We start from the raw sequence: 27,481 nt of genomic DNA on the forward strand, positions 1-27,481 counted from the left end.
CGCTCACTCTCAAGGTCGTCCAAGGGCAGAGTTAGCCCCTGAGAGTGAGCACCTCCTGAAATCGCGCCCTTCGAAGCATCTCGCTGGCCACACATGCCATCTCTTGTTCTGCTAGCTCGCCTTCAGGGGAGCCCCCTCCTCAGGAGAAAGAAGAGCCTGGGGCTTCTCTCCAGCCTCCCAAAGAGCACAGCTACAACTATGGAGTGCCTCATGCTAGATGCACCCTCTGCAAACTTTGTTCACATTCCATTTTCCAGATCATCAGACAGGCAGAGGTGGAAGCCGAGACCAAGCTCCCATGACACCGCCCCCCAGCGTGTGACGAACCTGGTCAGGTAGCTCGGCCGCAACTGTGTCGCAACAGGCCGCGCTGTCCCACAGACGAGTGGGGACTGCAGGTCAGGACACAGATGCCTCGGCATTCCTGAGGGGCCACCACGACCTGTTCTTGGTGAGAGTCCCAATTTCTGGGGAGAGAGGTTGAAGAGGGGAGACTAGACACCTCTGAGCCCTCCAGACCTCCACCTTCTCTGTAGTGATCCCCAGAAGTCAACATGGGACCTCGGCTGGCATCGGGACCACCCCTCCCGCATACCCAGGGGCACCAACCTGAGCCGCGAGGCAAAGCTTAGAACCTCCAGGCCCAGGGTGGCTCACCCATGCCTCTCCCTCCACCCCCTGCCCATCCATTTCGTCTATTGTCCCTGCCCAGCCCTGTCTGGTCCCTGCCCAACTGCATCAGGCTGAACAAGCAAGAGTCCTGAGTGGGAGGACACGTTAGCTCTGTGCAGTTTCCCCTGGGAGACCGGGCTGGACATGTCTTAGAGGTCCCTGTGGGGAGAGAGGGGTGATCAGCCCCTGAGATTTGAGAAGGAAAAGGAGGCGAAAGAACACACACACTCACACTCACACTCACACACACTCGCACACAGAGGATTCAAGGACAGGACTGAGGGCTGGGGATGGGAAGGCTGCTGGGAGAGGATCGGGGAACACTGTCCCGGAGGTGCGCACATGGCTTCCAGGTGGGCGAAGCAGCGTTAGAGGTGGGAGCTGGCATCTCCGAGCCGGAGCTGCCGGCAGTCTCTGTCGCATCCCCCGGTTCTCACCACGGAACTCTCTCTCCTGACACCTCCCTCACGAGCCCAGAAAGGAACAGACACAAGCGGAATTTCCCTTCTCAGGCCGGGTTGGGCTGGGGAGAATCACATCTGTCCTGTCAGCCTCCTCTTTTTTTGAGACTTCTTTTTCAACCCTGGTGTGGAGGGCTCGTCAGCCTTCTCCTTGACCTCCAGAGAGGTCCCGAGGCTCCTCCAAGAAGCCTCCAGGCTCTAAGAAGCACGGCCTGAAAACTGCTGACCTTGTCTCCTACCTGCTTTTAGACGAGAGGAAACTGAAGCCAGGTGGACCCAGAGTCTCACCTGAGATCACGCAGTGAGGTCCTGGCTGGGTTCCAGGTCGCTTAATTCCCAGCCTGGGCCAGCGGTGGCAACTTACAATCAAAAGGGAGATAGGCGGGCAAGGTAAAGGAATAATAATAATTACTCCCACCAACAAGGACTCCCCCGCAGACAGGCCTACTTATGGCCCAATGCCATTCTAAGCTCTTAAAAAGCTCCTCAAACAATTCAGTGAATGCCCCCAACAGCCCTCTGAGGCAGGGTCCTCATCACTCCCACTTCGCAGATGAGGACACTGAAGCACAGAGAAGTTAAGCGGCTTAACCTCGAAGTGCCCAAGGCCACACACCTAAGAAATGGCAGAGCCAGGACTTGAAACTAGGCAGCCGGGGTCCAAAACCAAGCTCGCAAACTCTCACTTCTGCTGCCTCTGCGAGACAGGGTCGAGGTGGAAGGAGCTGAGGCTGACTCTGAAGCCCCATCCCCACCCCTCTGTGATGATGAGCTGACCCTCCCACCCTCCGAGAGACGCCATACACTGCGCCTACCTGCTGGGGTGGCCGGCACTCGAGCGGGGAGGAGCCCGAGCATGATCCAGGCTGGGGAGCAGGACGCAGGACACTGGCGCCCTGGCCTTTTATCCAAGGTCCTTAGCAGCCCTGGAAGAGGGAGAGTAAATCGGCTGGGGAGGGAGCAGCCCCACCCAACATCCTGGCCCACTGGGACAACTGGTGGCGGGAAGAGGGGAGAGAAGAAGTGCTTAGGGAGCTCAGAGATGGGGAAACTGAGTCCTGAGAGACCTGTGGGACAAGCCTGAGGCTACTCCGTGATGCTACTATTAATAGGTCTCCTGGTCATCCACAGAGGCGTTAACTCACTGAACCCTTACAATAGACCTACAAGCCATCATCATTAACCCCAGGAGAAATACCCCAAATACTTGCCCATCAGTCAGTATCGGACAGGCCCTGTAGCAACAATAGCTCTGCCTGTCCTGGCGGCCGCCACTCACCTGGAGCTTCCCTTTCAGTAGCTGGAACATGGGGTGTCTGAGAAGACCCAGACATGCAGTGGGGGTGCTCGGGGTCCTGGGTGGCGGATTTTTTCTAACTAAATCTGGAAGTAGCTCAATATTTTAACAACTGATACAGTTGAAGTCAGCCCCGAGTTTCCTCATTTTATGGAGAAGGAAACTAAGGCTCAGAGCCATCAAGGCCACAAAGTAGGAACGTGGCACAGGGCATAGCCAAGATTGGAACCCAGACCTCTCTGATTTGACCACTGAGCTTCACCAGAAGGGAAGAGGGGAGACGGCCCCCCGCGGGAGGAAGCCAGCATTGCTCTCCTGCCCCTCCCCACCTCTGACAGGCAGCCCCAATTTGCACAAATTCTCAGTGACTGTAAGGTCGATCTCCAGCACCCCTAGGATGTGCCTTCCAGCCCTGAAGCTCGGTCCCCATCAGAGTCACCTCTTCATGATCTTTGAGCACCCCCGTCTCTCCTTTGAGATATCACTGTGGGGCTGTCCCTTCCCGTCTGCGGCCTCGATGTGTTCATCCGCTAAGCGGGCACACCCCAGGGCCTACACTTAGTGCTTGATGAAGGGCGGCTTGCGGCTTCAGTGTCTGGGAATTCGTACTAACGGTGCTCAGGCTTCAAGGAGACCAGACCCCATCTAGAGGGGGCTGAACACTTTGAAGCCAGATGGCCTGGGTTCTCGTTCTGGTTCTGCCGCTTCAAACTGGGTGGCCCTGGACAGGACAGTTCTCCCACCTGAGCCTCAGTTTCCTCATTTGTCAAAGAGGGCCTATGTCTGAGTGAGGCTTAAATGAGTTGAGGAATGTAGACCGCCCAGAATAGGAGGCTGGGTATCATCCTCGCGATCCAGCAGTGGGCCCGACAAGGCTGGGGTGGGCCTCTCTCCTGAGCTCGGAGGAGAGAGTCCAAGCAAGAGAGAGGACCAGTCCAAGGTCACTCGGCAGGCCTGTCAGGCTTCCAGGACTCCAGGCTGGGGCCCTCAATCAGCACTAACGGTCAAGGAGCTTGCTCTGGAAATGCCAAACCTAAAGGACCCTGGGGGTGGCTTTTCCTGGCCGGGTGCTGTGGCAGGGTGGAGCTTGGGGAGGAGGCCCACCTCCTGCGGGTGGACCCAGAGCCCCCTGGTCCAGGAGGAGTGGGAAGAAGCCAGAGCAGGTCCCCCGGTCTGGAGTCTGAGGTCGGGGAGGTGGGAGTGGGTCCTGGTGCTTTGTAACTGGAAAAATCCAGTCTCTTAAAAGGTTAGCTGGCCACTCGGGCTGGGTGGACAGGCCACGAGCTGCACAAACACATGAAACCGGAGGCGAGGGGACATCAGAGGCGTTGTTTAATCCACGTACAAGCAAATACGGGCATATGCATTCCCCTTTGAGGCGCAAACCACAGCGAACGCTACTCACTGTTGTGCCCCTGGGGTTTTCCACTTGACGGTAGGTAACGTAACCTGAATTACATACTTCCCTCTTTCTTTTTTTCTGTTGGGCAAATGTACCTCTTGTACAGTGAGATATCTTCCCACCACTTGGTGTTACAAACTATGTTGCAATGGAGAACCTTGTGCCATTATCATTTCATACATGTGCCAAGTTCCCCCAAGCAGTAAGTGGTTTTGCTCTGTCGAAAGGTTTTTCTACGTTTGTGATTCTGAGAGCAATTGCAAAATGATCTTCCATGGGGTACGAACTGACACACCAGCAGTAGAGGGGACCGTCTGTTTCCCTACAGACTTGCCAACTCCACGTATCATCAAACTGTTTTATTTTTTCCCACGTGTAGGTGAAAAGGGTGTGGGAGGGTGCCAGCGGCCACGAATTCTGTGCACCCCTTTTCATCAAGAGATGGGGTCTATCTCCCCCTCCTCAACACCAAGCCGGTCTCGGAACTTGCTTTAGAATTTGGCAGAAATGATGCTGCATGCGTTCTGAGCCTCGGATGCAGGAAAATTTGCAGGTTCTGTTCTAAATTTCTTGCTGCCAGGAACCCTTCTGCCGCTGTGTGAATGAGCTTGCCTCCGGTGGGATGGGAAAGCATCTGGAAAGAGAGGCTCCGGGCATCCCAGCCAGCCCAGCTGAGGACCTCGGAGTGAGGTTATCCAAGACCAACCAGGCCCAGCCAGCCTAGACCAGCTGGGCCCAGCCAAGCCACAGAATCTCGAGGCATAACGTTTTGTTGTTTTCGGCCACAAACTGTCGGGGTGGTGTAACAAAGCAAAAGCTAACTGATGCATATGGTATTTTAGTGCCATTTTTATAAGAGCCAAATGTGCTTCCTCTTCTGTCCTCTGCTAATTTTCCTATTGATTCATAGCAGCTGTACGAGTTTCCCGGGGCTGCCTCAACAAAGTACCACAAGCCGGGCGGCTCAAAACAACAGAAATGTATTGTCTCGCAATCTAGAGGCTGGAAGTTCAAAACCAAGATGTCAACAGGACTGTGCCCTCCCTGAAACCACGTAAGGGAATCCTTCCTCGCCAGCTTGTAGTGGCTTCCTGACGATCTCTGACGCTTCTTGGCTTGTAGCCGCAAAGCTCCGATCTCTGCTTTCGTCACTGCGTGGACTTCTGTGTCTCTGTCTTCACGTGGCTGTCTTCTTATAAAGACACCAGTGCCAGTGGATTAGGGCTCACCCTACGCCACTATGACCGCATCTTAAGGGATGACATCGGCAACAACCCTATTCCAAATAAGGTCACATTCTGAGAGCTAGAAGTCAGGAACCCACTACACCTCTTTCCTTCTTTTTCCTACTTTTTCTTTTTCTTTCTCTCTCTCTCTCTCCCCGTCTCTCTGTCTCTGTCTCTCTGTCTCTCTCTCTTTCTCTTTCTTCCTTGGGCTGAGGCACAGAATTTAACCCCTTAACAGGAGCTTTTTATACCCTAGCAACACTAGCCTTGAATCGCATTTATTGTTTCTGCTCCGGCAGCGAGGTGGTGCAACTTTAGCGGCAAAGTGCTAGAGGCAGGAAACCAACCCTTTTTCTTTCTACAAACTCTGCAACTTGTTTCTTCTCTGGAACCCCTCTTCTCCCCAGGTCCCTGTAACCCCACAAAGCCAGAGAGAGGTGTGGCAAAGAGGACCGGTGGAGAACCAGATGGAAAGAGGCTGGGGACTTCTAGCTCCTGGTGCTTGCCCCCCCCTTCCCCAGGAACAGCACCCCTCAGCCTGGTAGCTATGAGTGTGGGTGGCAGGGCCCAACTGCTTAAGTCCAAATCCTGACTCTATATTTAAGTCATCCTAGGCAAGCGACTTAACCACTTGTATTAGTTTCCTGTTGCTGCTGTAACAAATTATGACAAATTTAGCTCCTTAAAGCAACAGGGATTTATTCTCTCATAACACTGAAGGTCAGAAATCTGAAACGAATCTTAAGGGGCCTAACTCAAGGTGTTGGCAGGGTGGCGCTCCCTTGGGAGACGCTGGGTCTTTTTCAGCCTCTAGAGCCACCCCGCTTATGTTCCTTCATTCTCAACCCCTTCCTGCCTCTTCAAAGCTAGCAGCAAAGCCTCTTCTCTCTCCGCCTCCGTATTCCTCCATTTCTGTCCGTAGTCCGACGTCCACCTGCCTCCCTCTGTAAGGACACTCGTGATTACATTTAGGACCCACCCAGATCATCGGGATGATGTCCCCATCTTAAGATCCTTTACTTAATCACATCTACAAAAGACCCTTTTTTTCACATAAGGTAACATTCATGGGTTCCAGGGCTTAGGACCTGGGTATCTTTGGGGGCCACCTGTTTAAACCTCACCTGACCACACCCTGTTTAAACCTCAGTTTCCTCAACTGTAAAATAGGATCCTGTGAGGATTCACCAAGTTATGTAATAAAGCACTCAGAACAGTACCTGGCCTAGCAGAAGCACTCAACGAGATTGAGACAGGGAGAGCCTCAGTTTCTCTGCCTGGAAAATGGGGGGAGAGGGGTGTGGACTCCAGGGGTTTCCCAGCTCTTTCACCCCCCTAAGGTGACTCCCCATATGTCCCGTTTTTGCACAGGGAAAGGCGAGGCCTTGAAAGGAGACATCCCTCATCCAGGAGGTGACCTCACATCTAGGAGGTGACCAGGCCAGGATGAGAAATCAATGTCTCCGATTAAGCCTCCTGGAGTTGGGGAGGAAGTGGCTGCAGCCCAAGCCAGAGGCGGTCACTTCCTCAGGCAGGTGGCAAGAGGCTGAGGGGGTCCCAGACGGCACTCACACGCACACACACACCCACACACAGTGTCTGTCTCTGCGTCTCTACTTGTCTCTCTTTGAACGCAGTTGGGTGTCATTCTAACTCCCTCTGTCAAGCTCTGTCTCGATCTCTCTCTCTCCCTCCCTCCCTCTGCCCCCCATTCCTCCCACCTATCCCCTTGTCTCTTATTTGCTGTTTTCTTATCTCTGTCTCTCTCCCTCTCTGATTCCTGAATCCGTCCGTGGCCTCTCGTTCTCTCGTGTCTCCCATCCCCCATCTCTAGCTCCATTTCTCTCACTGTCTCTCTTCCTCGTCTGCCGCCCCCTCTCTGCGTCTCAGTCTCTCTCCATCTCTCTCCCTCTCTGTCTCTGCAGGAGATTCTCCTTTCCTCAGCCCGGCAAGCCCCTGAAACCTGTGGGCCTCGCCCAGGACCCAGCAGGCAGGTAGGAGCGGGAGAGGCCCAAGTGAGTCACGGGGAGGCAGGGGCTGGCATTCCCGCCGCTTTTCTGGGATTGTGCACGGGCCTAGTCCCCTGCCTGCCCCCTCCCATAACACCTCACTGGTATGTGTCACTTGAGGGAAAGACAGAGAGAACAAGTCAGAGGGAGACAGAGACAGAGAAACAGAAAGAGACAGAAAGACAAAACAAACAAACAAACAGGCGTGGAGAGATGAAGAACAGAGAGACAGGGATGGAGAGAGACCAAGACAAAGAAAAAGAATGAAACAGAAAGTCAGAGACAGACACAGAAGAAGAGAGACAAACAGAGATTTGGGGAGAACAGAGCCATCTGAGTTGGGGATGAGTCCAAGGTATTTCCTCATTCTTTATATAAAAGAAATTGCAGCCCAGAGTGGTGAGGTCATCCAGCCAGGAAGTGGTAATGTCAGACCGCACGGCTCCGGCTCCGTGTTACCTTGAAACCCGAGCTTTCCTTTCACTGACAGATGCCTCCCACCCTCCCCTGACACATTTTGCAGCTGGGAAAAGCGAGGATCAGTAGAGTGAAGCCATCTGCCCAGGGTCACCCAGAAGCAAATGGCTGAGCTGGATCTCAAGCCCACCTGGTCCAACACCCCAACTTTCTATTTCTCTGCCTCACACCCATTGTGATCTCATTCAGTCTTCATGCCAACCCCAAGAGGGGCCCCATTTTCCACATAAGGAAACTGAGGTTTGAAAATGAGGGTATCTGTTAGCATAGAGTGACCCAGCCAGGGAGCGGCCAGCATGACAACGACAGACCTCAGACTCATGATGTGTCTCTACCTCTTTTCCCACCCCACGGGGAGGAAACTAGGGCCAGAGTCTAGAGCTGGGTGCAACAACAATTTTAACAGCAGTTACAGTTTCTTATCCAGCACCTACTATGTGCCAGGCACTGCGGCAAGCACCTTGGGTGCATTCTTTTACGTCCCTAGCACATCATCTTTGGGAGAGAGGCACTTGTTACCTTTACTTTCCAGATAAGAAGCTTGAGGCACAGAGAGGTTAAGTAACCTGCCCAAGGCCACACAGCTAGTGAGCAGCTGGAATTTGAACTCTCAGCCTAGCGCCAGCCCCCACTAGGGTAGACTGCTTAAAGCACTAGGCTAGACTGCTTCTTAGGAGAGAAGATGTCTTTGGGACTTTTCTTACCTTATCTTTAAATTATTATTAGCTCAAGGCTTCAATGAATGAGTAAGTATCACAATAGTATCATCGTTACTGTAGCAGTAGAGGTAGTTACTTTGTCCACGATTCTTTCTATTCCTGATTCTGTTCTAGCCCCACCCAACCTCTCTGCTGTTCTTAGATCATCCAGCATGCTCCTGCCTCAGGGCTTTTGCACTGGCTGTTTCCTCTCCCTGGAACCCTTCCCTGACTGTTTGCCTGACTCATTCCTTCACCTCATTCTATTTTTCCTCAAATGCCACCACCCACTCAGGGAAAGCCCTCCCGGATTACTCCACTTAAACAGACCATGCCTCGCTTACACCTTACACCTCCTTCGACCTGGCTTTTCTCCATTTCACTCATCAGTACCTGACAGGTATAGATTAGATGACAGATATCTACTCCCCACTGTCACAAGGGCAGGGACTTTGCTTTGTTTCCTGCTGCGTCCCCAGCTCCTGGACCAGTGCCCAGCATTCAGTAAATATTGAAGGAATTTGTTGGCCTCTCCATGTGGGCCAGTCCCTGTTTAGGAATTTCACCTGCATTAAATTGCTCTGATTGGTCAGAAGCATTCTGAGATGGAAAGACTACCTTTTGCATTTTATTTTACTTTTTTAAAAAATTTATTATGAATCTTTACAAACACAGAATAGGAAAGAGAAATGCATGTGTTACCTTGATCTAATTGATACAAATATTTTGCTATTTCGTCTTTCATTTTTCCTAAAGTATATTAAAGTAAATGCAGACATCGATGACATTCACCTCTAAATATTTCAGTGAGCTGTAAAAAATAAGAACGATTTTCCCACATAACCACAAAACCAGAATCTATTTTTTGGCCGAAGCGTTTAAAGGTAAATTAGAGACATTATATTATTTCATCCCCCCAAAATTCAGCGTTCATCTCTACATGATAAAGACATTTTTTTCCCCCATATAACCACAGTACCATTCATTATCCCTAACAAAACTAACAAAAATCCTATATTATCTAATAATCAGCCACAAATTTACCATGGGGACAAGTTTTAATCCGAGGGGTGAGGTTCCCTCACCTAAGATCCCATAGCAGAAAGAGACAGAACTACAATTTGCGCCTTGGAACTCTAGGGACAGAGCTGTGACCATAGCCAAGTGAGTGCGAGCAGAGCCAGCTCCTCCCCGCCCCCCCCCACACACACACTACAGGCTGGCCGCGCCCTGGTAAAGGAAGTTTGGAGGGGGAGTGGACGTAGGGGATGGGGTGGGGTGCCCACGCATCTGGGGCTGACTCCGCTCTTTCGCAAATCCTCTGGGAGGAGCCCCCGAGGCCACAAAACTGTCTCCTTCCCGGGGCCGGACTCAGAGGTGCAGGGAGGCCGCGGACAGGAGCCGCTGCTGGATATGGGCGTCCCGCTGCTGCTGCCGCTGCTGTTCCTGGTTCAGACCTGCATTCCAGGTAGGGCCGGGTCCCCAACGCCTGCCCTGGGAACTGAGTCTGATGCTGGGGAAGGGAGGAGACGGGAGAAGAGGGGGTCTCGGGAGTCTGACGAGTTGCAGGATGAGGGGGGCTCAGTTCCCAGTGCCCCCATTCAAATAATAATCGTGCTGCTGTCTGCAGCCCCACACAGCACAGTACCACAGGCACACGGTACTCAGGAAATAGTAGTTGAGCGAAGCCCTTCGACAACAGTTACCGTTTAGCGGGTGCGCTCTTTATTCCAGGCCCCCTTCCAAGCTCCTTCCTTGCAGTTTAGAACTGGGCGGGCCGAACTATTATGCCCTGTTTCGCAGAAAAGGAAACTGAGGAACAGAGAGGTTAAGTAACTGGTCCGAGGGCACACAGCCAGTCCTTGAATAAGTGGGATTCTGACGCCCGCAGGGGCGTCCCACTGCGCTCACCACTCGGCCGGATCCCCCACGCCCCCTGAAAGACAGGACAGCACCTCATTTTACATAAGGTGTGAAGGGAGTTAGGCCGAGCGTCGCAGAGCCAGGGGCTGGAGTCCCTCGAGGACCTTTCCCTTTCACTATCCTTTAGCTTCGCCTCCTTCCCCCGGAAAATGTAGGGGGAAAGGTTGACAAAGTAAGAAGGAAATTGAGAAGGAACTGAGTCAGGGCGGGGTTAGGTGCGGGGCGGGGGTTTGGGGAGGAGTGGGGGAGGTTGAGGTTGGGGACTATTTCGGCAATGAATAACCCGGAAAGTTCCCCCGACTGTTAGAGCCCAAGAATGAGTAATGACTGGACGATTCCGAATTTGGGTTGGTGAAGAGAACCACAGGAGAGGACTGGTGGGCGGGAATAGGCCAGGGAGCCCGGCTAGCGGGCTCAGCAGTAACCCTGGAGAGGAGCTAGTGGGCGGGGTTAGAACCTCGGGAAAGAACCAGAGGGCGGGGAGAGAACCTTGGGGCGGAGCTAATGGGCGGGGCTAGAACCTCAGGGCAGAGCTAGCACGTGGGGTTAGGCCCTCGGGGCGGAGCTAGAAGGCGGGGAGAGAAACTGGAGGAGCAATTAGTGGGCGGGGCTAGAACCTCGAGAGGAGCTAGTGGACGGAGAGAGAACCTCCGGGAGGCAACAGTAAATGCTTACAGTATCTCCAGAAGGCTGACGGGCGGGGTTAGAATTTCTGAATGGACTGATGGCCTGGGAGAGGACGTTGAGGAGAGGCTATGGAGGGGCATAAAACCTGGGGACGTTAGTTGGGGAATAACTAGTAGGGGCAGGGGGATCTGGGGGTCGAACGTAAAGATGGCCGGAGTTGGGTGAGGATGGAAGTAGGGGAGCCTCGGAGAGCTGGAGGGGCAGAATAGGCTGAGGGCCTGCGGGGCGGGGAAAAGACTTAAATGGGAGCAGGGCTACATGGTCCAGATTGACAGAGAGGATGGGGTAGGACTTTCAGCAGAGGCCCCGCGGACAACTTTCAAAGGAAAGGAGCGCGGGCAGGACTTTAGGGAAGGACTCGTAGGCAGAGATTGAACCTTAGGATAGAGGGGCGGTGGTAGCGCATGGGGCTAGAGATAGATTAGAAGCGCAGCTAGCTGGACCTCCAACCCAGCGCTGGAACCCAGAGGCTGGCAGAACGTGGAGCGTGAACCTAAGGTGCACAGGGCCTGGGGACTTGGTCCTGGTATTGGGATACGAAGGGTCGAGAGGGGATCCTGGCGCGGAGCTATGATAACCTCTCCTGTCCTCTCCTTCTCCGCTCAGCCACCTGGGGCCTGCGGTGCATGCTGTGTGAGAGGACGGAGAATTGCCAGGTGAAAGAGTGTGACCTTGGCCAGGATCTCTGCAGGACCACAGTCCTGCGCATATGGGAAGGTGAGCTCCCCCACTCCAGCGCGACAGGAAATGCAAGTGACCAAGAAACCTCATCAGCTATCAGGGAAATGCAAGCGAAAAAGACAAGGAGCCCCTGTTTCACACACACCAGACTGACAAACATGTAAAAATCTGACAATACCGGGGTCCATGAGGATGTGGGGCTGCAGACCCTGCTTTTAGGGGGTTAACTGGTGCATCCACCTCACAGAGCTATTTGACAATATCTAGTACAGATGAAGATTAGAATATCCTACAGCTAGCAGTGCAATTCCTAGGAATATAGAAACACCAAAGAACATTGACCATGTGTGCCCAGGGACACATGTATAAGAGTGTTCTTAGCAGTAATGTTTGTGATATGGAAAATTGGAAACACCCTAAAGTCACTTAGCAGCAGAGAAGAAAATTATAGTATAATTACATAATGGAATACTACACAGAAGTTTAAATGAACTGGAGCTTCAGGTATTAATGTGGATATATCTCAAAAACATAAGGTTGAGAAAAAAAAAGCATGTCGCAGAGTATGATACCTTTTAACATTAAGTGTAAAATGTGTAAAGCAATAGTATATGTTGTTATGCATACAAAGTATGAGAATTACCTACACTGGTAGCCTTTGGACAAGGCATAGGGGAATGTGATTGGGGGGTGGGGGGTAACCAGGGGGCTTTCATTGTATCTTTTAGTTTATTGTTTAAAATATATGAAACAAATATAGCAAAATGCTAATATTTTATGAAGTTAGGTGATGAATACACAGTATTTATTATATCATTGGCTTAGATTTTTGAGTAAGCTGGAAGCTTTTTCCTTTAAATTTTCTAATAGAGGCCTCTCCCTGCTAAGATCACTAAGCTGGGAGGGAAATGTAAATGGACCTAGAAGGTCTCAGTGACAGTGCTGTCACTGAGAGAGAGCAGGCTTCCTGGAGGGAGGAGGATAACTCTAGAAAAGACAGAGTCCGACCCAAACAAGAGTAGTGGCCTGGCAGGGATCAGCCCTGGGAGTAGATGACCTTAAGACCAGGAGTGTTAGAGGCTGGCTGGGCCCCAGGGGAGCCTCTGGGGTGACAAAGATACATCCCTCACAGGAAGTGAAGAGCTGGAGGTGGTAGAAAGAGGCTGTGCCCACTCAGAGAAGACCAACAGGACCATGAGCTATCGACTGGGCATGCAGATCATCACCCTGACAGAGGCCGTGTGTGGGTCAAACTTGTGTAACCGGCCCAGCTCTGGTGAGTAGGGCAGCCCTCGCCATGTCCAACCCCGAAATCATCCCCAACTCAACCTCATCGTCATCCCAATCTTGTGCCACCCCGACCCCAACTCCACACCTTACCCCAACTCAACCTTTCTTTATCTCATACACATCTCCAGCCCAACCCCATTTCCAAACCCAACTCAACCTCACTTCCAATCCCATCCCCAAATTCATTTTACCCCCAACACCCTCCAACTCCAACCCATCCTTATTTCAAACATATTTCAAACATATCTCTAATCCTATCCTCAAATCAACTCAAACTATCCCAGATCCCACCCCCAAACTATCCCAAATCTCACCTCAAACTGTCCCCAATCCCACTCTCAACTACTGTCCCCAATCCCACCCCAAATTACACACTTGTCCCCACCCTAACTCTATCCTATCCCATATGTTTGTTTTTATGATTTGTGTTTTATGATCGTGTAAAGAATGCAACCCACTGTGTCACACATACCAGCTACCTCGAGAGGTAAATGAGATATCTTACTGATGTTTTGCCCATCTAAGTGTTTCCCATGGGACAAGCGATGGTTGAAGCAGTAGATACTATAAGATCCAAAGACCAGTGATACCAGAGACTCAAAATTCTTAAGGGAAGTCAAAAAGGAAGGAGTCACAAGCTGCAATGGGCTCAGAAATTTCCCTAGGATAGATGGTCCTTGACTTGGGCAGTGAAAAAGAATACGAAGAAACGTCCAGAAGTCCTTATGTTGAGGTTCATGGTTTTAGGCTCTAGTTAATTTAATAAAAAGACTTAGAAAGGCTTCAGTTCCCCAAGTTCCCACAGGAGAGGAAGGGTGGGGGAGGAATGGATCCATGCTGCATGGTCGGGCAGAGGTTCCTTTTTCTGGCCCTGGTGAGAAAGGAAATTGGTTAAGGATAGTCCAGTCACAATGCTGTCAGTAAGAGCCTGTGTTTGCACTTTTTTCCCCTTGTTCTTCATCCATCCTGACTTCCAACTTTTATCTGTTGGTGGAAACTGAATCAGATGTTCATTTTTAAGGAAGTGACAAGAGAGAGGATGCCGGCTTCCTCTCTTGGTTAGATGCGCTTAAGGAAAGCACTAATAATTGCGTCTAAGTAATGCTTCTAATAAGAGATAATATTTAACAACATCGGTCAGTGCAGAAGGGATTGATCAATCAGAACAGACCTCTGGAGGCCCCCTGCTGAGTCTGGTGTTACCTCTAAAGAGCTGATGGATCTTGGGAATGCAATGATTCTAAGGGAGCTCGGGCAGCAGCTATCAATTCAGTAATTTAATAACCTATGTACCTCTGTCAGCCCCATTTCTAATGCCATCTTACCCTACTTGTGGTGACTAGAATAGATGGTTAGACCATATCTTGAACTTACGTGATACTGGGACACAGCAGTGACCAAGATAGCCTTGGGCCTTGCCCCCATGGGGCTCACAGCCCAATGGAGGGAGGGAGGTGACAGACCTGTCATCATATAGTGACTTCCCAGATTACTCAGAGCTGGGATGGGGGAAGCACAGGCAGAGGGGTCAGAACCATAACAGGAGAAACAGAGCTCAGGGAGGTCAGTGCTGTTATGGAGAAGCACAGTCCAGGACTGTCAGGGATGAGACGGGAGAAACAGAGGCCAGAGCGATCAGGGCTGGGACGAGTGAAGAGCAGGGGCTGTGGGACCCTAGAGGAGACACTCGACTCAGGACAGGGAAAGTTTCCCATAGGAAATAACAGCCAAGCTGGATCTTGAGGGATGAATATGATCGGATTTGTATTTTTTAAATATATTATTCTGACCTTAGAGTGGAGGAGAGATTGGAGGGAAGCAGCCATGAAGAGAAGGTAGAAGGGAGACCAACTTGGAGGTGGGCGAGGTCATCCAGATGAAGAAGGAGGAGGCCAGATTAGAGCGTCAGCCATGGAGAGGGAGAGAAGTGGATAGATTTAATAACTATTCACCAGGCAGATGAGCAAGACGCAGTGATGGATTAGACATGACGGTCGGTTTGCAGTTCTGATCGTGATGGAGTCGCTGTAACCTCCCGCCGATGGCAGCTGGTAAAGCTGGACAGATTACAAATGGTTATTTGAAGTCAGATGAAGAAAGGAACTTGAGGTGCTATAGTTTTTGAAATAAGGGAAGTACAGGAATTGAATTCCACGGACAAGCTGGAGATTTCCTTGAGTGCACTTTCCAATTTGCTGCTGCGGAAGGGAAGTAGAACCCAAACAGAAAGACATCGTCGCTAGACCAAGAGGTTGGAGCCTAAGGCTGCCAGAGTGTCTGGAAAATGAGAGGTAAAATCCTGGAATGCATGGAACCACAGAAAAGGGAGTCCCCAGATCTGCAAATTACTTTCTTCAAGTTATTGGCAAGCTGTACATGTATAGGGTGAGACTCCAAGACACTCAGCAGAAAATAGTATCTGGGAAGCTACAGAACTGAGCAAGGTTTCCAGCGGGGACAGGATGCTGGTGAGACCAAAGTTGCCAAGTTGGCAAGAGAGGCCTTGGCACTAAGCTCAGGCTCTCCCCTGAGACCACACAGGAGTAAAGGCAAAGCTGAACTAGACCAGTCTCCAAAATGCCTACTTTCAATCTTTGACCAGAAGAAAAACGAACCCTCTTTGTAAGAAGGTAACATCATTTAGAGCCTTCACAAATTTTCATCTAGAATGTCTCTCATCTAATCAAGACTTACAAGGTAGCTCAAAGAAAATTAAAAGGACCAATCGACTGGAAAGCAGGAGATAAATCCAACAATAGAAACAGACTCATAATGATTCAGAGATTGGAGTTATTAGACAGGGAACTTTAAAATAGCCATGATCAATATATTTAAGAAAATAGAAGAAAGGGCACATTTTAGCAGAAATCTGGAATCCATTCTTTAGAAGAGTCAAACATGAAATATAGAACATTGACTGAAATTTGGAACACGATGCTTCATAGAAATCAGAAATAGCAGAGAAAAAGGATAAAAGAACTAGAAGACAGGGCAGTAGAAGTATCCAGATTTATGCCTAGATATGGAGAATCATGGGGTCTCCCAGGTTTCTGCCCTGGGACTTGGATGGGGATGCCTCAGAGATGTGGAATTCAGAAGAAGGAGAAGATCTGGGGAGAAGATGGAGAGTTGCATTTGGGGCATGTAGAGGGTTCAGGTGTTTGAGGGATGGCCAGGGGCCTCCAGGAGGCAGCTGGGTGTATAAGTGTGGAGCTCAGAGAGAGGTCTCGCCTGGAGAGAGATTGACGAGTTCCCAGCACATAGGTGGAAATGAAGCCATGTCACTAGGTAACAACATCCCCATGGGAGAGAGCGTGTACTGTGAGAAATGAAAAGGGCCTGAGACAGGACCCCGAGAATCGCCCACATTTAGAAGAGCGACATAAGAAGAAGAATTCCCAAAGGAGACCCATGGACGATATGAGACAGCTATTTTGGCGATGATGGCAATTTGTGTTTTCATTTTCATGGAAGTTCATGTGAGGAGACATGGGTTGTTGGCCTTTTAGTTATTTTTCTCTGGGGGGGGGAGGGTAGAGATTTGGCCTTTGATGTAATTGATTCGCCTAATTACAGCTAATGGCCCGCCAGTTGAAAGCCTTGGCTGAGACAGCCCTCTCAATTCTCTAAGACTTGGCCCATACTCGACCTGGATATCTGGGGTCAGGAAGGAAAGGCGTGCCAAACGTGAGAATTGTGTGAGCCAAGGCCTGGGCAGAGGAATGACTGGTGAATCCAGGGAAAAGTAATTCATCCACTTGGCCTGAACTGGAAGGTCCTTGTGAGAGGCAAAGTTATCACAGATCAATCAAGCGAGGCTCCGGTCCCTGGCATAATTGGGTAGTGTATCAATTATGCTACATTATAGATTGCTCCCAAACTTAAAACAAAAATAAGCATGTATTATTTCACAGTTTCTGAAGGTCAAGCAAAAATCTTGGAGTGGCTTAGCTAGATGGTTCTGGGTCTTCCATGTGGTTGTCGTCAAGATCACAGCTGGGCTACAGTCATGTGAAGACTCCCAAGATAGCTTCACTCACATGGATGACTGGCTCCCATGGCTTTGGCAAAGCCCTCAGGACCTTGCCATGGGGCTGCTTGAGTGTCTTTACAACATGGCAGCTGGCTTCCCCGAGAACAAGTGCTCCAAGGGAGAGTTGGGCAAACGTTGCGGTGTCTTTTAGGATCTAGCAGAGAAGTCACATAGCATCATTTCCACGGTATCTTACTGGTTACACAGGTCAGCTCTATTCTTCATTCCTACACAAAGACATCCCTACCAGGAAGCAGGAACCATGGGCCGTCTTGGAGACTGGCTACCACAGGGAACATTACAAGGGCTTTAAGTAATTGTTCATTCATTCATTGATTCCTTCCTTCATTCATTTAGTAAATATTTATTTAATGTCTTCTCTGGCTCAGACTTTCTGCTGAGTGATGCTGGGACACAGTAGTGACCAAGACACCCTTTGGCCCTACTCTCCTGGGAAAAAGAGTCCACTGAGGGAAACAAACCTGTCACCACCAAACAGAGATGACTCAGAATGGGTGGGGCTGGGATTGGGGAGCCCAGAGAGGCACCTGATCCAACCTGGGAGGTCAGGGAGAGCTTCTTGGAGGAGGTGAAATTGGAGAAGATGATACCCAAAAGATGAGTAGGAGATAGGAAAGTAGGGAGCGAGGGACTAGCAGATGCCGAGCTGGATCTCAGTCAGCATGTATATTTAGGTACTGTGGGAAGTCATGTGGAGGTGAGTCTGAGGAACTAGTGGAGGGAGATGAAACAGGAGAGGTGACCAGTCTTTGATGGGACTTAAATGCCACACTGAGAATCGTAGATTTTATTCTGAGGGCACTGCGGAGCCATGGTGGGGTTTTGAGTAGAGAGGAGACAGGGTCAGATTTGAGTATTAAAATCATCCTAACGGGGCCATGTGAGGATGCACTGGGCTTGGAGTAGGGTGGCAAGAACGGAAACTTGGAGGCCAGGGAGGAAGCTGCTGTTGAAGGTCTCAGCTGGACCTGGTCATGGGGCTGGAAAGGAGGGAGTGGGTTCTAGAAAGATTCAGAATGGCCAGGGCTTGATGATCAGCTGAAGGGTGGGACGAGGAGGAACCGATGCTGAGGCGAATTCTCAAGGGAGTTAGATCTCCAGCACTCTCCCCATGGAGTCTCACCCTCCTACCCGACCCCAAACAGGCCGAGTTCCCACCTTTCCCCGAAGCCGTTTCCTTGAATGTGCTTCCTGCGCCTCATCAGACCTGAGCTGTGAGAGGGGCCGGGACCAGAGCCTGCAATGCCGCAGCCCTAGAGAACAGTGCCTGGAGGTGGTGACCCACCGGAGCCTGGAAGGTGAGTCCCAACCTGCCAGCAACTTCTCCTCCCTGTTTTGCTCCTCCTAAGGCCACACTTAACAACGACCCCCCCAAAAAAAGGTATTTAAGAAGGTAGAAAGTTAGTTCTCTCACACACAAAAAATCCAGTGGTAGGAAGTCCAGGGCCACTAGGATAGTCACTAGGAACCCTGATGCCTTCTCATTCCTTATATGCTGCTTCCATTCTCAAGATTGCCTCATAGTCCAAGATGGCTGCCAGAGTTCCAGGCCTCATGTCCAAGTTCCAAGAAGGTGGAAGGGAGAAAGAAGGGGCAAAAAAGGGGTACCTCTCCTTTTATAAGGGTTCTTCTTTCCGGAATTCCCATAGAACCTTTCTAATTCTGTCATATTGCCCAGAACTTAGCCACATGACTAAACCTACAGAGACTAGAAAACGTATCTTTTGTCTAGATATATGGCTGCCCCAAAGAAAATGAGGGTCCTATAATGAGGGGGTGAAGCAGAGAACGGACAGATGACTGCTGTGGTGGGCGAATCCAGTCTCAGCCCCTCATCGACAATCTGACCTCTCTCCTCTGCCCCACACAGGGATTCTGGAGGATGAGCGCCATACTCGTGGCTGTGGCAACCTTCCTGGCTGCCCAGGCCCCACTGGCTTCCACAACAACCACACCTTCCATTTCCTGCAGTGCTGCAACACCACCAAATGCAACGGCGGCCCAGGTAAGGGGCGGGGGATCGTGTGAGGACTGAGGTCTGGGATCAAGGTGGGGAGGTGCGCTCAAGCACACTGCCGCTTGCAGGCAAACCCCTCCTCTCTGGGTCTCTGCTTCCTCCTCTGAAAGATGGACATAGAAAGCCCTTCCTCAAAGCAGGATTTTGTGGGAATTCAGTGAGGCTATTGAACCTTCACCAAGACCCACATTTGATGCTTCCTACATCCTCTCGTATCTTTCTGTTGCTCACCACCCTGGTGGTCCAAGCCACCATGACCTCTCTCTTAGATAGTTATAATGACCTCCCCTCTGGTCCCCTTGCTCCACTCCTGCCATCCTACAGCCAGTGGTCAACAGAGCAGCAAGGGAGATTTTTTTAAAAAATGTAAATCAGATTGTGTATCTCCTTCCTCAAGCACCTTAACGACTTCCCCTTGCTCTTTGAATAAGACCCAGAGGCTATCCTATGCCCTATATGTAATCATCTTCATTTAGTTTCTGCAACTGCCAAACTCCACGCGGCCTCAGGACCTTTGCACATGCAGTACCCTCCACTAGGAACACATCTGTCCCAAGAGTTCACCTGTCTGGCTACTTCGCGTTCTTTAGGTCTCAGCTTTAAAGTATGGTCCTCAGTGAAGCTTTCTCTGTTCCTCCCCTTCAATATTCTCTAGATCCTTCGTGTTATTATTCTGTCTCTAGAACTTTCTGCAGTGATGAAATGTTCTATATCTTTAATGTGCAGTATGGTTGCCACTACCACAAAAGGCTATGAAGTACTTGAAATATGAACTGAATTTTGAATTTTATTTAATATTAATTTCAATGTAGATACAATCACATGTGTGTGGCTAGTGGCTATACTATATGGGACAGTGTCGCTTTAAATTTTAAATTCTGAGAGGACAGGGACTGTTTCGTCTTACGCAGCTGCTTACTCAGTGCCTGGTCAGATTGGGGTGCATGGGAAGCTGGGAGTCGGGATTTCTCTCACGGGCCCTTGAGAACCCCGCCAAAAGAGAGTGCCATTCCAAAGTGTGACCACAAGGGGGCTCCATGACCTCTCAGGTTGAGATTTGGGAATCAGGGACAGAAGACACCCCTCCCCACATCTGCACCCTGTACTAATTTCGTGTGTCTGTGTCACTTGTTTTCTCCCAAGTCCTGGAGCTTCAAAACCTACCGCCGAATGGCCTGCAGTGTTACAGCTGCGAGGGCAACAGCACCCATGGGTGCTCTTCTGAAGAGACCTCTCTCACCGCCTGCCGAGGCCCCATGAATCAGTGTCTGGAAGCCACAGGCACTACTGGTGAGGCCCTTTGGGAGCCCCGGAGGGGACACTTGACACTTACTGGGTGTCTTTCAAGAGGGTGACTTCCAGTTTAGCTGAACTTAATTGAGGTGGATCTTCCTTTGAAAAAGGTAGGACTTCCTTCAGAAGAGTGTAAATCGTAGTAAGGAATTAGGATTCGTCCATTAGGAAATGGATATTTCGGCCATAGAATTGTGGGCTTGTTGCGGGGTGGGACTTCCTGTAGGTGGGTGGGGCTTTCTGTGGACATCACGGAGCTTCCATCCTTTGACCTGGAAAGGTCTCTGTTCCAGTGGCTCTCAAAATTTTTGGTCTCAAGATTCCTTCACACTCTTAAAAGTTATTGTTTATGTCAGTTATATCTATAGGTATTTACTGCGTTAGAAATTAAGACTGAGAAATGTGTACAAGATGTAGTTATTCGTTTTAAAATAACAAAAACTCATTACATGTGAACATATCTTTATGAAAAAAAATAACTATATTTTCCAAAATGAAAAAATTTAACGAGAAAGACTGGCATTTTTCTACAGTTTTGCAAATCTCTTTAATGTCTGGCTTAATAGAAGACAGCTGGCTCCTCATTTCCGCTTCTGCATTCAGTCTGGGGCGACATCGCATGTCTTGGTGTTTCTGGAAAACCCTATTGTACACATATAAAAGCAAAAAAGCCAAATGGCGTTTTAGCATTATTATGAGAATGATTTTGACTTCACAGCTCCCCTGGACCACACTTAGAACGTCTGCTTTCTCCGGGTGGCATCTACCACAAGGGGGCACGTCACCCGGTGAGAAGCTCAGGCCCCAGAGCTGGGCGGCTCACACAATATTCTCTCTCCTCAGAGGTGGAGAATGCAAGCTACACAGTAAGGGGCTGTGCTACGCCCTCATGGTGCCAAAGCCTCCACGTGGCTGAAGCCTTCAGGCTGACCCATCTCAGCGTCTCGTGCTGCTCTGGAAATGGCTGTAATCACCCAAACCTGGATATCCAGCCTCGCGTCGGGGGTGCCCCTCGGACTGGTCCCGTCCACCTGAGCTTCACCATCACTCTACTTATGACTGCCAGACTATGGGGAGGCACTCTCCTCTGGACCTGAACCCCACGCTCTCCCTGCCCTGGCTGGATCCAGGGGACTCCTTTGCCGTTCCTCAGCTCCCAGCCCTGCAGTCTTGCTGTGTGACTTCAGGCCAGTGTGCTATCTTTTCTGGGCCTCAGTTTTCCTAGCTGTGAAAACACCTGTCTCACAGAATTATGAGAACCTGAGGAGAAAAACTGGAGAAAGGCTGCGGGCCAGCAGGAGCGCTCTTGTTATTATTAATATTGTTACCGCTATTGTTGTTATTAATTAATATTTGTTTTATTTAATATTTTATACTTATCTAAAGATTTTTGTACCAGTGAACAAGGCCAGATCTGCCCTTCTTTGTAGCCTCTGTCTTTGGGAGGACGAATGGGGAGCACCATTCTTCAGGCTCCTGGAATTAGGGGCCACTTGGTAAGACCCAGGCATCTGAGGCCCTCACCTTAGAAACAGTCTCATGTGGGCTTCCACCCTAAACCACCCACGAATCTATTTCTGGGCTCCAAATGCAACCTTCTAACTCACCTACCCAAGCACTAACTTTCCAGTGTCTTCTCCCAGACAACAAAGGTCAAGAATACTTTGTCGTTCTAAGGAGATATGCCAGCATTTCTTGAGGGCTCTGAGGCAGGAATGCCCGTGACGCACTGCACCGAGAAATAAGGACAGGATGGCATTGCCCCTGATACTCTGGGTGCAGGAGATAAAGGCTAGGCTATATTTCCTAGGATACCCTCAGAATGACTGAGGGAAAAAAGCAGAACTACCATTTCAATGGCACTCTCGGAGCACAGTATTAAAGAATTTGTGTTTCCCATGATTCACTGAGGCAAACCCATAGAAACAAAATTACATTCCCCGTGGGGCCCTATGGCAAATGAAGAAAAAGATAAGACATCTTCCATGGGGGCAGATGAAGGACAGGGCTTCAAATCACATATCACCAATCGTCATTGTGGTGGCTTAAAGAGCTGAAGTCTGTATCTCTACCTCTTAAACATGGATGGCTCAATGACTGCTTTGACCAACAGAACGTGGTAGCATGTGAATGAATGCCATGCCATGTTCTGGGCCCGGGCTTTCAGGAACCGTCTGGTTCTGGAGGAACCAGCTGCCATGTAAAAATCCTCCTTCACTGAGACTGCCATGCATTGGGGACACCCAATCTACTTATGCATGGATGCCATATGGAAAGAGAGCCACAGATGTTACAGCCATCTCGGCCCAGGCTCCAGGCGGGTGGGTGAGGAGCTCCCTGTGACATTGCGACCCCAGCAGACGTCAGTTGTGGAAGAACAGGAAACCCAGCTGCTATAATAATACTACACACTGACAGGCTAGATGGCCGCAAACAACAGAAATTTGTTTTCTCAGTTTTGGAGGCCAGAAGTCCAAAATCAAGGTGCACGCCTTCTCTAAAGTCTCTGGGGAAAAATCCTTCCTGGCTTCTTCCTAGCTTCTGGTGGTAGCTGACAATCGATGTTCCTTGGCTTACAGCTGCATCACTCTGATCTCTGCCTCTGTCATCAGTCACGTGGCCTTCTTCTCTGTGAATGTAGCTGTGCATCTCCAAGTCTCTCTTTCTTGCTCTCTTTATAAAGACACCAGTCATGGATTTACGGGTCCTCCCTAATCCAGTCTGACCTCACCTTAACTTAATCCCATCTGCAAAGACCCTATATATCCAAATAAGGTCACATTCATAGATCCTGAGGGTTAGGACTTCACCATATATTTTGAGGTGACACAATTCAACCCACAGCACCAGTCAATAGCCAGCACCAAGGTTTCAGACATACGGCCCCCGATGAACCATCCCATCCATCTCCAGCTGTTCAGGCCAGCCCGTTTTGGCCCCAGTCCATTGTGGAGGCAGATCCATACTGATGCTACTGTGCCTTGTGGAAATTCCTGACCCACAGAGCCATAAAATAAAAAGATTGTGGTTTTGTGCCCCTTGATTTTGGGTTATTTTGTTATGCTGCGGTGGTTAACTGCAATGGTCATTTGTTTATTTGTTTGTTTGTTTGTTTGTTTGTTTGTTTACTCTCCCCACTCAAATCTCCATAGAGGGCAAGTCCTTTTATTTGCTCTTAACTCTCTTTCCAGTGCCTAGAATAGGTACCTGGGACATGGCAGGTGATGAAGAAAAGGAGGGAAGAAAAGAAGGAAAGACTACATCTTTTATGGTATCTGACAACAAACACTGGGCTAGGACTCTATTTCCCATGATGCGCTACAGCATTGATGAGGCCAAGATGACATTTTCTGAGATTCTCCATAATTAAAATCGAGGATAGTTTCACCTTTGCTATGATTCCCTACGACAGAATTTAGAGGCTAGGATTACATCCACCGTGGTGCCCCGCAGCTGAGATTGGAGGCTAGGACCACATTTCCCATGATGCCCTATACAGGGGATCAGAAGATAGAAAGACATGTCCCATGATGCCCTATGGCAGATATTGAGGCTAGGATACATTTCTCACAATGTTCTACACCAGAGTTTGTAATCAGGACCTCATTGTTAATGGCTCCCAAGATTTTGTTCAGGGATCTTGGTTGCTAGAAGCAAAAGCTATTTAAGCTGACTTAAGCAAAAATGATGACGTGATTGGAAGTTTAGAATCCAGGCAAGAGCTAGGTCTCTGGGCCTCAGCAGGGACAGGAAACAGAATTGAAAAAGCTGTGTGAAATCAAAGTTGTCTCCCTTTTGTAAAATCTCTCTGTCTCTCTGTCTCTCTCTGAATGCATGGCTTTCCTTGTGGGTTTTCACTTTATTTTTCTATCTCTCCACGGACAACCTTCTTCTGCTTTACACATGGTAGCCAAAGATGCCCTTGAAATGCCAAGAACTACTGGGTCTCGGCTTTTAAAGTTTAGCGGACAGACTCTGATGGGGTCCGGTTTGGGTCAGGGCTCTGTCTATGACCCCCACTACTACAGCCAGAGAAGCTCACATCAAAGCCACCACACACATTTTTCAGGTTTTAAACAGGCATCCACTACTTCTTCGGTTTTCATGGTATTTCGTCCATTTGGCCAGAGCTGGGAAAACCACCTCATTGAGAGAGATCCTATCATGAGGATGGGGAAGCAAATGGCAAAGAAGACGAAAACTTAGAATGTTTTACTATGCAAGAAGGGCTGCCTCCATGTTTTCTGCGTGAATCACAAGCAATAGGGTCACCAGGGTTGGATGTAACAGTACACCCAACTTGGGTTGAAACAAAGAGGAAATTGTTGATCTCACATAACAAGAGACCATGAATTAGGGTGTTTCCTGGGTTGCCCAGTTCAATGTTGCAAAGAATCCATTCAGGTTTGTTCACTTTCTGGCCTCAATATGGCTGCTGCAGCTCCAGACATCACACCCACATTCAGAGGCAAAAACAAAGAAACATCTCTACTTGGGTGTCTTTTTTAAAACAAAGAAAAATTATCCCAAAATACTCAGGCCGACTTGCCCTCACGTTTTATTCACCTGACTTATTTTCTACCCTTATGCCTATGACAGTCATGGAAACGGGACATGAAACCACATTATTTGGCAAAGTATATTCAGATCCCACTCTCGGGTTTTCCCCCACTTCACCTGGCTGTTAAAAGAAAGGCGGCTGCCTGACCAAAATTAGGATTTTCTTAAGAAAGAACAAAGGGGAAGGGAATGTATATTAGGAAAAAACAAACAAACAAACACTGAGTCTTCCTCCTGTACAGAAAAAAAAAAAAAAAAAAACAGTTCTTCCCTACTGCGTCTTTCTCCTGTGCGTTACCTTCATTTTCACACTACTACCACATTCATAACATTTCTGGTCACCAGTCATGGAGGAGGGGTTTTCCATACTAAGTAATTCTCTGTGACACTGGCTGGATGTTCTACAACTTAAGTCAATTCTGACACTATCTACCTGGAGATAGCATCAGGTCCCATACGTTAAGGGCTCAGTCCCATAAGACCACTCCCCACTTCAGATGCCAGTGGGAACATTCTGACTAACTGGCCAGAGCTGGGAAAACCACTTCTGACTAACCGGCTATAAATTAGAGGTTGCCATAACCCTCTCTTCAGGTTCGATTAGGGTGGCTCATAATAATAGTTATGTTTATCAACTTATTATAAAAGAATACGATAAAGGATACAGATGAACATCCAGATGGAAGAGACGCATAGGGCAGGGTATATGGGAAGGGGCATAGAGCTCCGATGCCTTCTCTGGGCGCATCTCTCTCCCCAATACCTGCACGTGTTCACCGGCCTGAAAGCTCTCTGAACACTGTACCTTTGGGATTTTTACGGAGGTTTCATCACATAGGCGTGAAAGGTCATTAACTCCATTTCTCAGCCCTTCTTCTTCTCAAGAGAAGGGGCAGGGCAGAGCTGAAAATTTCAGGCTTCTAATCATGGCTTGGTCTTTCAGGTGACCAGCTTTCATCCAGGAACTCACCCAGAGCCACCTCATTAAAACAAAAGACACTTCTATCACCCAAGGAATTATGAGGGTTTCAGGAGATCTGTGCCAGGAATTGGGGGCAAAGACCAAATATATATTTCTATTACCTCGCAGAATGACTCTGAGTCAACAACTAACAACCACTGCACCATTCCAGAACTTCGAAAAGTCAGAAATGGTGAGCTTATGGTGTGCAGCCTTTCCCTTCCCCTCCCCACAATCGCAGGCACAGTAGCTGTCTCCCCAATATCATTTCTGTTTGAGAAAGCTGGTTTCACCTCCGGCCTGGGGGTGGGATGAGCCTTTGGCTCACGCTTAATTTAATCAGTTCGATCTCGTCCCCTGGCCACTAATATTGGTTCCATGATGGGCAGATGGCATCATCTGGACCGATGAGACACAACGAAGTTTTTTTCTAGGGGCTTCTGGGGGAAATATTTTCCTTCTCTTTTGAGGAGCTTCTTAAAGTCTATTCTCTTCCTTTCTCTCTTCCCCCCCTCCCCACAGTCTCCATCAGTCTGGCTCTCTCAGTCTATTTGTCTTTTTCTCTCTATATTCCTCCCAAATGTGAAGGAAGAGTGTGACCCCAGGGATATTTGCCAGCCATCCTGCAACATGAGGGGAGCTATTTATTCTTAGGACAGAGAGATGAACAGACCATGCTGAAGCCAGCCATATCTGAGACTTTTCTTATACGTGAAATGATTTTCTTTCTCTTAAGCCAGTGGGGTTGGATTTGCTCTCACTTTCATGAAAACTCTAATGGATAAAGTACTCTGGAGTAGGATGGGAACAGAACTACTACTGTAGTGATGTCCTCGGGTGGGAGAAATGGTAGGGTCCAAAGAAGGCAAATGAGAACCAAAAGATCTCCCAGGATGCCCTGCACCTGGAACAAGAGGTATTGATTAGAGCCCTCTGCAAAGGGACCTACAGGTTCTTAGGGGCAAAGATAACTCTGAGCTACCCCCAACTCAGCATTTCCAATCCAGGTTGGACACTTCCCTTGCACGTATCTTAACACAGAGAATGTGAGCCCTGGAAGGAGAGAGATAATCCAGGCTGACCACCTCTTTCTCCAATTTACAGAAGGGTAAACAGAATGGAAAAGGAAAGGAGTCACTCAGAGCTGTGGTCCTGGGGACACAGGGGTTGATAGGAGCTTGGGTCGCGAAAACAGAGAGGATGCTGGGAGCTGGGCACTGAGGACAGAAAAGACGTCTGGAGCTGAAGTCCCTTGGTGGGCCTGGATGTAGAATGTTTTGGCACCGACGGAGAAAAAGAGCAAGATTTTCGTAGTCGGCATATCTCAACTGGCAGAGGTTGAGCTCTCTTACCTTCCACGGTTTCTCACTCTTCCTGAGTCCTAAGGGTGATAATCCCCACCGGTCGACAGGGTCCCACAGAAGTGGGCTCAGGGAGCCCCACCCCCATGAGGGAGAAGGGATCCAAATCTGTGAGTCAGCGCAACGAGGGAGAGACAGAGACACACAAAGAGAGACTGGGGCGGGAAGAGCAGGGGAGCGGGGTGGGGAAGTTGGGCGCTGGAGCCTGGAAGGCGTCCGCAGGCGCCTCTCCCTCCTTGGGGCTCAGGACTCGGGCTTCCTTCCAGTCGGTTCACTTTCAGGGGACCCCTCCCGCGTAATAATGCGGAAACACGGGGTGTCAGGGACAGGACAGGAGGGAGGGTGGGACCTGACTCCAGCTCAGCCCAGTCCTGCCCCGGGAGGTCCTGGGCCTGCCCTAGCGGGAGGCGGC

At 49.6% G+C, this 27,481-nt stretch overlaps 1 protein-coding gene and 1 long non-coding RNA gene across 3 annotated transcripts; one reads left to right on the plus strand and one right to left on the minus strand.

Annotated features, from left to right (window-relative positions):
• The first annotated feature begins 9,522 nt into the window (after nt 1-9,522).
• On the plus strand, nt 9,523-23,230 carry PLAUR (plasminogen activator, urokinase receptor). Its single transcript, XM_011368030.2, has 7 exons — nt 9,523-9,710; nt 11,459-11,569; nt 12,666-12,809; nt 18,023-18,175; nt 18,748-18,882; nt 20,038-20,184; nt 21,031-23,230. Exons 1-7 carry the CDS (start codon nt 9,656-9,658, stop codon nt 21,282-21,284), a joined length of 999 nt encoding a protein of 332 aa, XP_011366332.1. The 5' UTR covers nt 9,523-9,655; the 3' UTR covers nt 21,285-23,230.
• Nucleotides 20,731-27,475, minus strand: LOC111744615. 2 transcript variants are annotated; one of them, XR_002782233.1, is made up of 3 exons: nt 27,061-27,475; nt 25,553-25,727; nt 20,731-20,830 (listed from the first exon to the last, which is right to left on the minus strand). It is a non-coding gene; the product is annotated as an uncharacterized LOC111744615 (long non-coding RNA). The 2 variants fall into 2 exon arrangements; XR_002782232.1 differs by lacking the exon at nt 27,061-27,475 and adding an exon at nt 26,470-27,054.
• Between the last annotated feature and the right edge of the window lie 6 nt (nt 27,476-27,481).

The sequence above is a fragment of the Pteropus vampyrus genome, unplaced genomic scaffold, assembly GCF_000151845.1.
Source record: "Pteropus vampyrus isolate Shadow unplaced genomic scaffold, Pvam_2.0 Scaffold138, whole genome shotgun sequence".
NCBI classification, from domain to species: Eukaryota; Metazoa; Chordata; class Mammalia; order Chiroptera; family Pteropodidae; genus Pteropus; species Pteropus vampyrus.

Bases quoted from the DNA above. Each gene is read 5' to 3' on its own strand.
- PLAUR (XM_011368030.2), top strand. From the start codon at position 9,656: ATGGGCGTCCCGCTGCTGCTGCCGCTGCTGTTCCTGGTTCAGACCTGC. The intron at 11,570-12,665 runs GTGAGCTCCCCC...CATCCCTCACAG, and splicing joins AGTCCTGCGCATATGGGAAG to GAAGTGAAGAGCTGGAGGTG. The intron at 12,810-18,022 runs GTGAGTAGGGCA...GACCCCAAACAG, and splicing joins GTGTAACCGGCCCAGCTCTG to GCCGAGTTCCCACCTTTCCC.